The 12169-nt window shown below is 34.3% G+C and overlaps 1 protein-coding gene across 3 annotated transcripts in view; it reads right to left on the reverse strand.

Annotated features, from left to right (window-relative positions):
• The window catches only part of Polr3B (RNA polymerase III subunit RpIII128), a 123408-nt gene that overhangs the window by 48324 nt on the left and 62915 nt on the right, over nt 1-12169 (reverse strand). For all 3 annotated transcript variants that reach the window (XM_085814884.1, XM_085814885.1, XM_085814886.1), the window contains 3 exons: nt 11017-11217; nt 8294-8456; nt 4153-4306 (listed from right to left, as the gene is read on the reverse strand). In XM_085814884.1, coding sequence (XP_085671010.1) covers nt 4153-4306; nt 8294-8456; nt 11017-11217 — 518 coding nt within the window. The remainder of the gene's footprint in view (nt 1-4152; nt 4307-8293; nt 8457-11016; nt 11218-12169) is intronic.

A 12169-nucleotide genomic window follows, 5' to 3' on the forward strand; every position in this document is an offset into this window, starting at 1 on the left:
AACAAAAAGTCTTTAGACGACGATTTCATACAGCATTATTCAAGAAACTAGAAGAAATCCCAAAGAATGCTCAGAGATTGAGGAACTACTCTGCTCGAAGACATTGGTCAGTTTTCTAAACATGCCCATGAATCACTGTGGATGGGGCTATTATGGATGGCATTCATTATGAACTTCTCTCTGATCTTGTCAAACTTCCACGTGTCCTTAATGCAATTCTTATTCAGATAATTTTCACCATATATTGCAGACAATCTGCAGTGCCTTTCACCAGCATTAAATCATTCAGTGAACAGAAAATATATTACTTCTCAAACATATCATTTAGCATTAACTTAAATGATCGAGGAACTTGAATTAATGAAACTTTATCTGGGAATTCCATTTTCTACTTAGTAAACATTTTCAGCATAATTTTTCTTACAAAATTTTATTTCATATAAATTGTGTTCAGCTACTGTACAATTTATTTGTAGTGTATTGGGTTAAGCTACATACATTTTTGTTACTAGAACATTTGTGTATCTACTAATGTTTGTATTTAACTTTGTTTTACATCAGTAGAGGCTATATTACTAAATTTATCCATACAATAGTAAGTATTGAATCAACCAAAAAGTTGAGCCGTTAGTCAAATTTTCAAATTCATTTTCTTTGAAGTTATTATTATTATATATAAATTATACAGCACGTTTTTATAGAATGGGACAAAAAGTATAGCATAATACAAATTCTGTAATCAATTTACTAGGCCGAAAAAAAAATTAATTCTGAAACTAAAAATTATACATGTTTTACCTGACAACAAAAAATCTTCTGGTTACAAAATCGCCACTAAAGGCACTGCTAATCAAAATGGCATCATCCGTGCAGGAGGAAGAGGGCTGTTTAGGAATGCACCAAAACATCGTTTATTGTTATTCAAATACATTTTTGCATGAAATTTGGTAAAGAACCACCACACCCTCACAACATCAAATGGTGGGTGAAGCAGTTATGCTTACGCGATTCAACGAAATTTTCTCATGTTTTTTTAGCACTGGTTCATTAGCATTTACCATCAAAACCTGCAAAACTTTCCAGATGACCCAATACATTAATTATTATTTTTATCACATTTAAAATTACTTTGATAAAATAAAAGCTTCCCCCTCCACTTTGGATTTTCTCAGTATAATAGCTGCAAGCTATTTTCTTCCTCCTTACCATATACCTCCAAAGTGTGATTGGAAGCATATTTGCTTGCAATTGCAAGGTCCAGAGCAGTGACAGCAATGCACACTTTTATGTTTCCTGCTTTGAAAAACTTATGATTCTACAAGTATCATCTGAACTAACAGGTGGTGGATAATAAATAGTCTTCACTAGAATTTGGTGGTTAGGTCTCCACCTTCCCAGTTCCTTGTTAAGAGGGTCAGTATGTAAATTATTTCCCACTTCTTACTGCATGCCATCATGGTGTAATTGAAAGCATGTAGTAATCAAATGGTTAGGAGTTTGAATCCTGGTGAGGGCATTGCAATTTTTTATGATTTCTGCTTCAAAAATTTAATGACTCTACAATGACCAGAAAATTACAACATAAAATTAGCTCAAGAACACAAAATTTAGAATTTCTAATTAAATATTAATATATTTTACTCATTTCAAATAACTGTTTCAGTGCAAAGCAAAACCTTCTAGAAACTCTCATTTTTTTCATAGTCCAATGTTTGGCAGCTATTCTTAAAGGCATCATGCATTTATTTTATCCTCTGTTTAATCGATTACTAAAGCACATAAATTGGATTTGCATAATGCATTCCTAGCATAATGGAAGTTATTTTCAAGTTAGCAACTAATTTTCATAATGATGAGGGCATTTTTATGATAGCATGCTGTTATGAAGAGGACAATTTTCCAAAGAGTGTATGTACAAGTATTAAGTTAAATACTTTTAATATCAACTAAATTAAATCTGGAAAGATAAATCATATTTTACATATAACTGTAAAACATTAATTCAAATTTTAATATAATCATTCACAGTGAATTAAATTTTACATGTGTACATTACAATAATCTTAGTATCTTAACACAAATATTCCAAACACTAAATTTTATTTTTGTCTTTTATCCATAAATTTATACTTTTTGAACATACTTTCAGAAATCTCCAGAAATTTCTTTTGAAAACTCAAATATTTAGCATAACAAATCTTTTTCAGAATCATATTCATCAATTACTTCAAATCTGAAGCTTTATTACCTAAATATCTAATATGTCACTAATAGATATTTGTATATGTCATCTCTTAAAACTAACATTTACTTTTTTCTATGTGATAAACTATAAAAAAGAATAAAGGGTGAAATAAAATATTATTTCTTATACTTCACTGCTTAGAATAAACCAGATTTGTGACACTGTTAACAAGACTATTCAACAAGACTATTATTCTCATGTTATATGCCAAAATTAATTAAGGGAAATTTAACATAACAGAGTGCAATATCAAAAAAACTAAAAACTATATACTATATTTTCAGTATGCTATCATTAATTCAAAATTAGAAAACTGAATTAGATAAAAGCATTATACACTGCTCGACATTGAAAATGCAACACCAAGAAGGAGTGGTCAGAAAGTGATGAAATTTGGAAAAAAGACAGAGACAGCAAGCAGCAATATATGATCTTTATTTCAAAATGACAGTCAGAATACAGATTGAGAACAGCATCGGCTCAGTAAGATGTAGGACCACCGCGGACAGTGATGCACAAAGAAACATGTCTAGTCATAGAGTCAATAAGAGTGCGGATGGTGTCCTGAGGGATGGCTCTCCATTCCCTTTCAACCATTTGCCGTTCATCTTCTGAACGAGGCAAGGGCAAAGTCTGTAAACAGCGTCCAATCACATCCCACACATGTTCGATTGGTGACAGGTTAGAAGAGTACGGTGGGAAGCATCTGCAAACCTTGCAGAGCATGTTGGCAGATGCGATTACTGTGTAGTCAGGTGTTATTCTGCTGAAAAGTTGCATTAGGCAGCCCCTGAAGGTAGGGGATTGCCACCGGCCGCAGTACATTATCCAAGTAATGTTGGGCCATCATAGTGCCCGAACTAGAGGTGACCTGAAATCGTAGGCAACAGTGCCCTAAGCCATTATGCCACGTTATCACGCAGTGGGGTGTTCCACAGTTACTGCTGTATTAGATCTGTCTCCACGTCGATACCACACAAGTATGCAGCGACCGTCACTGGATAAACAGAAGCGCGACTCATCTGAAAACATGACGTGTCGCCATTCTGTTATCCACATCGCTCCAGTCCAGCACCATTCTAAATGTTGGCGTCTATGCTGTGGAGTCAATGGCAGTCTTCTTAACGGACGACGTAAGTGCAGGCCACATTCAACCAATTGACGGGAAATGGTTCTGGTTGACACGGGAACATCCAGGGTATCTTGCACATGCTGCTGAATCGCGGTACAAGTGACTTGCAGGACCGCCACAGTTTGGTGGCGGATGAGTCTATCCACGAGTGCTGACGTAACTCTGGCTGCCCCTGCACCCCTCCTTCTTCCCACATTTCCTTATTCCAACCATTTTCGCCACAGCAGATGCACCATGCTCCCATCCATGTGGGTATCCATGCGATTTGATGTGAGGACCAACCCGCCCTTCTCAGTCCGATCACCATACCCGTCGTAAAATCGTCTATCTGCTGGAAGTGCCTTTGTTGCCGGTGGCCTGGCCATTCTTTCCTATTACACGTATCCTCCAGGACAAAAACCAACTTTCTTCGATAATCCATCTGGCAGAAATAACGACACGAATATCGCCCCTTCTGTACATTCCTTCCCTTATATCTTACTTCACATGCGTCAGAAAGCTGCACATTTCACATCATTTGCATAACTCAGTGACCTGCGTCTACTCTAAAATTTGCATAAATTTGAGTATTCCTTCTTGGTGCTGCATTTTCAATGTCAAGCAGTGTATATATGTATGACATATAAATTTATTATAATTTGCAAAAAATACATTAATAGCAATAATAATAATAATGTGAAATGCAAAATAAAAATTTTATACGTTGTGTTTAGTACAACTTTTGTTCCAAAATAATTATCTGAGAAAATAAAGGCAAAATTTAATTGTTTATTACCTACAAAGTCGTCCACCATCTGTAGCAATATAAATACAACGATGAGTATGATGAGGGAATACAGAAATAAATTCGTGCAAATATCCAGCTCTACGTAATCTACGGAAAGCTTTAACTATTTTTCCATATCCTCTTGTGATTCCAAGTAAGTTTCCTGAGGAAAATATAATATGCAATTAAAAAGCCTTATCATGGTTATATAAATAACATGTTCAAATAATAATAATTAAACTAATTATAATTAAATATATCAGCAAATAAATACTAAATTTTTAATTCATTAGCAATCCCAATTTTTAAGTTCTCTGATTTATATTCCTTTCCATCATTTATTACTTAACTTGCAGTTTCCATTAAAAAATAATTAATTCCTCAAAAAAAAAAGTTACTAAATAAGATGAAATATTAAACATTTCTTTTTAAATCCTAGTAATGGGATAAGAGTAAATAAGTGACATAAAATTTTAAGAAAAATTAAAATATTTTTATGCGAGTAAAAATTATTTCTATTCATGGATCTTGATTGATCATAAGATTAAAATTTATCAAATTCTTCTACAAATACACTTATCACATTAAAATTTACACTTTTACCAGTTTCAAACTCAAATGCTACAAATGAAAGTGAAATAATTTTGTTACACCTAGGCTGGATAATTTTTGCAAAATAAATTAGCTAAAATAACAATTAAAAAATATTATTAATGCATAATTCAAAAACAAAAATGCTTTTGAATTAATTTCTTTTGAACAATGAAAAACCTTTGTAAAAGTATTGAGATATACAATGTATTTAATCCTTGTTTTTATGGGTGAATTTTTCTTTAGGAAAATTGGAAGAAGTTTTGAACTCGATGATTCTAAATTCTGTGAGGGAAATTCAAATACTGTTTATGTATTTCAAGTCCATCCAAACATATTTATTTTGCCATATACACACATTTTTAATATGCTGAAATAATTTAATCTATACAAAAATTTATATATGTAACAAGACAAAGGATAAATTCAAAGGGCTTATTTACCTCACTTTCAGTTAGTAATAATGCTAGAAACTGTGTCAACTTAATGTTTCAGAACTTTCAAAATCAAAAACACAAGAGCTAGTCACTTAAAGTCTTCACAGTGCCAAATCCATGCTCTTACATTTCAACAGATTTAAATGCAACAAATGTTTCAGCATTAAACTTCTATACAGATGCAGATACACTGTAACCCAAGGTTCAAGTGACATGAAAAGAAAACATATCCTTTAGATCATAATTAAAAAATATTAATCCTGACAACGCTATGATTTCTACAAAATTTAACTCATATTATGACATATAAAAGATACATAAAATGCCTATGAGAAAACAGATTCTTTGATAAGTTTCTCTCATAACTGTTCTGCTGCAATAACTTTTCCCATCTCAATTTAGTTACAAATTTAACTGATCTAAGTCTTATTTTACACTTTCAAATACGCTTTCCTGTTAATACCAACAGCAATTTTTAAAATGCATGTGGATTTCAAATACACTGGTGAAACAAATTAACAGAATTTGCATATTTTATTGAAGTCCTTGAAAAGAGCTGAACTGAAGGAAAAACCACTGCTTCTAGATAAAAATGAAAATCTAGTATGACAAATATGTAAGCGTACAGGTGCATGTATGCAGAGCCAGCAGAAAAATAGGCTTTATAAGCACACGGAGAGTAAGACGAATTGCGTTCGCTAGCACACCTCGGCGAATTTCTTGGTGTTATCTTGCAGCAATCGGTTAAATTCACATCAGAACAGTAAAAATGAGTAACCACCAACCTTTTAGATGATGGAATAAGGTGGCAAATTGTGGGAAGGTTAGATGCAGGTCAATCACAATCCAGATATGCAGAGAATTTAATTTAACACTCAGTGTCGTGTGTAACCTATGGAAACAGTTCCAGGATACTGGATCCATCGAGAGAAAGCCTGGGCAAGGTCATCCAAGAGCCACGACAGCCAGAGAAGATCGCTATTTGTCCATTTTAGTGAGGCATAACAGAGGGGCTACAGATTCTCAGCTCTCTCGAGACTTGTATGCAGCCACAGGGTGACTGTTTTCCACCCATGTAACAATGACTGTTTTCCAAAAGACTGTATAAGAGACGGTTGATTATCAGAAGCCTGGCTGTTTGTGTCCCACTCACGTCTATGGACAGGAGAGTCTGATTAGCATGGTGCAGGCAGCATAGTGATTGGAGTACAGAACAATGGGTGACCGTTCTGTTCACCGAACAGTCCCGTTTCAGTCTAAACACAAATTCTCACCGTACTTTTATATGAAGAGAGCCAGGGACCTGCTACCTACCCTCCAATGTCAGCGAAATCAACAGTTATGGTTGATTGGTCTGGGGAGGTATCATGTTGGATTGCCGCTCACCTCTCTACGTCTTTGACAGAGGCTCTGTGACTGAGGTACGAGGTCTTGGAGCCCTATGTTCGTCTTTTCCAGGGTGCAGTGGGCTCCAAGTTCATCTTACAGGATGATAACACGAAGCCACATAGAGCTCTTTTGGTCAACGAATTTCTTGAGAGTGAGGATTTCGATGGATGGATTGGCCAGCCAGGTCTCCAGACCTCAACCCTATAGAAAGCATGTCTGGAACGCTCTGGGGAGGGCAATTTCAACTCGCAAACCCTCTCAGAATCAACCAGGAACTGAAAACAGCATTGCTGAATGAGCGGGACCAATTGCCACAGGCACTGATCAACTGCCTTATTTCCAGTATGACATCATGCTGCGAGGCCTATATGGCTGTAAGATGAGACCATCCCTTACTAATCCATTTCTTTTGTGTCTTCTCCAACCGCTGTTTCAGACTCCCATGAGTATTACAGACAAAAATGTGTGCCTATTATAACTGTTGAATGTTTATATGTTTATTTTGTTTGTATTATATCAACCTATGTTCACACTAAATTTGATTAATATCTGTCCAGTAGTTCTGGAGATCATAGATCAAACAACAAAAATCAGCGTTATACCTACAAAATTTTCACAGGACTAGTTTCGATGGTCCTACCTTGTTCATTTGCGGTTTTGCAGCTGAAGATGATGGTTCGGTAAAACCATCGAAACTAGTCCTGTGAAAATTTTGTAGGTATAACGCTGATTTTTGTTGTTTGACTTCTGAATTAGTATTTATTCGGCGTGTTATTGTGTCTTAATCATAGATCAAATATGCAAATTCTCTTAATTTATTTCACCAGTGTATTTATTATGTTGGTATTGATACCTGGTATTAGACTACATAATTTTCAGTCAATATATATTATGAAGATACAATACATGAGTTCTAAATAAGCGACTTCTCACTTTTTTCAAATTGTCATTTTGACTCCCTAAATGTATTACAATACCTTTGTAGCAGCTCTAAAAGTTTCTATAAGACTTCCAAGATCTTAATGTTGCATTAATGATGGAATCATAAGTTTTATTCAATTTAAAACTTGAAAAATATTTCTCCAAAGGCAACTTTTATAAAACGTATGTATGCTATTCATTGGGCACATCATGAAAAGGATGGGCTTTTTCATGTTATACCAGTTACTGAATGGGTGCCTTAAATTGTGTCTAAAACAAAACAAAAAAAAAATTGCTTTTTTCATTCAAGAAGTAATCTTATATTGCTTTAAAAACATATTTTGCAAGATAGCAGTTTTGTCAAAAAAGCTGAATGGAACAATATTTCACTTTCAATATCTTTCAGTCATACAGATACATATACAGGAAACAAATAATTACCTATCTATGCATCTATGCCAAATGTAATACTAAGATCTCCTGACATAATCAAGCAATGCACACACTTGCATCATTAGTTCTGTCACAATGATGCAACTGCTCATTTAAATATGATCATTTTGTATTACACAGTGTATATAATAGTTCATGCTATGTATTATAATTATCTCTTTAATAGTGGCCACATCACTACAGTTACTTGGTTTTAAAAATCTCATAAATTAGACTAAAAAAATCCTTCATGCAAGAAAAAAAATACCAGCAAGTTTTGAAATAACAATCATATTAATAAAACACAATAAATCAGATTTTGCAATATAGAGAATAGTATTTATTACATATTGAAGAAAACATGAATTATGCTTATTTACCATTTACAAAAACAATATATGCTTCAGGATCTGACAGTTCATGACCACTTAGCAAATGAATATCTTCTACTCCAAAGTTGTACGCTAACTGAGCTACAGGACCTTCTTCTAGATCGGTAGTCACATGGGTCATTAAAGCTAAATTTTTAACTAAACCACAACCCTAAAATTTAAGATAAATAGTAAAAAAAAAAAAAAAAAAAGTATATAAGTAGAAAGTTTTAAATATTTAAAATTTTACTTAAGTGCATTGCAAAAAAGAAGAAAATGTATTGATGTCTAAAGAATTTAACATACGAGGGTTGGAACTTTAATAGTGGCAACTATTTTTATTTACAAGGAATACAAAAGTGATTCATGTCACCATGTTTTACAGTCCTTCAATGTAGTCGCCAACACCGTGTACAACCCGTTTCCAATGATGTGGAAGTCGCAGAATACCTGTAGCAGTGCCTGCTTTGTTGATAGTTTGAATGGACCGGTCTACTGCCGCAAGAATCTCAGGAACAGTTTGGAAGCGAGTGCCACGAAGTGGTTCCTTCATCTTAGGAATTAAGTCATAGTCACAAGAGCTTAGATCTGGGGAGTATGGTGGATGGTAAAGCACTTCCCAGTCTCATCGCTTGAACAAATCAGTCACAGCTTGTGCTGCATACGGCCGAGCATTGTCATGCAAAATGAGAGGAGCGTTCTGCAGAAAGTGTTTTTTTCTCAAAGCTGGTCGGAGATTGTGCTCCAAAAATGAGCAGTAATTCTGCACAGTGATGGTCTACTGTGGGGGAACGGTATGTGTTAGGATGCCACCATCACAGTCGTACACGAGAATCACCATAACTTTCACATTGCTGGGGTTCTGACGAAATTTCGAACGTCGTGGTGACCCGTGATTACGCCATTCGTTTGATTGTCGTTTCAGTTCTGGCTGGTACGATCGGGCCCAAGTCTCATCCAGCATAATGATATGGAGTAAAAAAGCATCTCCTTCGCGCACATAGCGCTCCAGGTGGGTTCGGGCAGCATCGTATCGTAGCCATTTCTGCATTTCCGTCAATTGATGTGGAACCCATCGTGAAGCAATTTTTCTCATGGACACGCGTTCCTTCAGAATGTGCAGCATAGTCGTATGTGCTAATCCTGTTTGTCCGGCCAGCTGACGAATCGTTTGGCGGCGATCACTGTCGATTAGTGCGGCAACAACTTGCACGTCTGCATCGCTGACACTCGGACGACCTGGCCGCAGCATGTCTGCCCCGTTTTGGCGTCCTTTATTGAATGCTTTCACCCATCTTGCTACAGTTCTGTAAGGAAATGCAGATTCCTCGCAAGCCTCTTGAAGCACTTGATGACACCGTCATGCTGTACGACCTCTGGCACATTCAATTTTTATCCAACATTGTTGTTCTTGTTTTAAAAACATCCTGACAACACTTTCTTTAGACCGCGAGCTAACACAAGGATCCGTTCTTCCGTCACTCCGCATTCGCATGACGTAGGCAGGATGAGTCATTTTGCTGAGAGGTAAGGTAGGTATGTAGTTTAGGTGTGGTATACGCGATATTCTTTGGTTTTGTCGAGTAGTGTTTTTTCAGCTGTGTTGCCACTATTAAAGTTCCAACCCTCGTATATATGTATACACACATAAATAATTTTCATTGTTCTAGATTCAGACTTTTTTTTTCCAAATGCATTCATTGCAGGGCCATTGATGCCTTTGTGTTTTTGAGCATTTGCCCAAAAATAGAGACAACACAAAATAAATAAAAATCATCCAAAAATATGTATAGGCATACCTTAAATAATCATGAATTCCAGGGCACCACAATAAAGTAATTATTGCAATATAATAATTTGTGCATCTTTTAGCTTTATTCAATTCAAATAAAGGTTATTTTTAAATTATCTAACCCTCTCCCCTTATAAAGCAATAAATTTCTTTTATTTCCTTATTATTTGTGCATTCATTGAAGTTTTCAATTTCCTTCATGAATTTTAAATTTCATTCCCAATTCTGCTAAATGTTTGATGCAAGATGCTCATTTTTCATGTTTTACAATTCTTTCTTCCTATGATTTCATTTTTAGCTTTAAATTTAAATACTGATGAATTATACACAACACTTTCTTCTACTTGATTCAAAACGTGCAATTATTTTGTAGTCTTAATTTCAGTATAATATTACTGGAAAAAATCAAAATTTAATGAAAATTAAAGAGTCCACATATGAGACAAATAACATTTTTGAAGTAGAATAACATTCTGAAAAAAGGAATGGAGGAGAATAAAAAAAGAGAAAAATAATAAATAACAGTCTTGAAGATTCATATAATAAATAAGGTAGCAAGTGCAGAATAGACCATCATACAATTATTGTTTGGCCAAATTTTAATATAGCAGTTAAATGTTTTAAAATATTTTGAGAATTTTCAGAATGTAATACAGGAGCATAAAAGCAAAGCAAAGTGGTTTGCAGGTTTTGCAAAATGGTACTAAATGATTGGTTCAACACAACATTACTAGAAATAATCGATTCTCCCAAAACTGCAATATTTGTAAAGAAAAACAAACTGAAATATGCTTCTATTTTTTTAAACACAAAATTCTTTAATTAGCATGAGAACTAAAGCATCCACAATGAATAACATCTAGCAGTTATTTTTCACACTAAAACATAACAATTTACTTTTAAACCTCGAGCTTCCAAATTAAATGAATATAATAATTACCTCACCCTCAGGAGTATCACTTGGACACAACATCCCCCACTGAGAACCCTGCAATGATCTAGGACCAGAGACTTTTCGGGATTTTTCAAACTGGCTGTTAACTCTTGTCATCATACCTAAAGCAGATATATATGATAAACGAGAAAGAACTTGAGTCACACCTATTCGTTCCATTCTGAAGCGCTTTACTGTCCAGTTTCCCTGTGAATATCAAAAGTATGTATAAGAAAATATCATTTTAAGTTTTTTTCAGATTATTATAAAAATGTACAATTCTTTCTTCATATTAATTTTTAAAAATTTTAACAAATGCTATTTAGATATTTTAGAACATAATATTTTTATGAAACTGTAAAGCATGTTTGTGCATATTCTTAAACATTTACTGACAACATTCATTTATTTTGCTAAATATCCTTCATATGTCAAAACTCAGATGCTTAATTTATTGATATTCATCTAAATTACATTTTCTGAACCCAAAGTATGAAATGAAGAAAATTTTATGGCTTTAAAATAAAATTTATTAAGAAATTAATTTAAATCTATAGAAAAATAAATTTCATAGATCATAAGTTACAACAATTTGCATTTTGACAGATATTAAATATTTTATGTAATTGTCCATATATTTACAGACCATTTGATGTAAGAGAATGTCATTTTCAGAATCTTCCCCTTATAATGCAATTTTATCATTGTTTATGTAGCCTGCTTTTGAATAGAATTAGGTAAGATTTAAAAGTAATTTAATTAGATGACAAGTGCTATCAATATTACCAACTATGTGACAGTAATAACAAGTTTTACTTTTTTGTCTTAATTAAATTAAAGCAGTTTTAATCAATACTTATATTTTGTTGCTTAATTTTTCCAATTATTTATATGATTATCTGTAGAGTCATTAGGTTAATTCTTGGAAGCAGGAAAGATGAAAAATAGCAAACCGCCTTCGCCGGGAATCAAACCCCGAACCTCTGGAACACCGGCCCAGCGTGCAGAAACACGAAGGCATGCTAGGAAGGTGGGAGAAACACCTTATATACTGCCCCTTTTAAAGGGCGAATGGGATTTTTTAGGGGACCTAATCGCCAAATCCTGGTTGTGGATAGTCATCATCCACAACCCTTTTAGTTCGGGTGCCACTGTGGAG

Source organism: Stegodyphus dumicola, chromosome 4, assembly GCF_044657685.1.
Source record: "Stegodyphus dumicola isolate Sdum_Otavi_A_Nest chromosome 4, ASM4465768v1".
NCBI classification, from domain to species: domain Eukaryota; kingdom Metazoa; phylum Arthropoda; class Arachnida; order Araneae; family Eresidae; genus Stegodyphus; species Stegodyphus dumicola.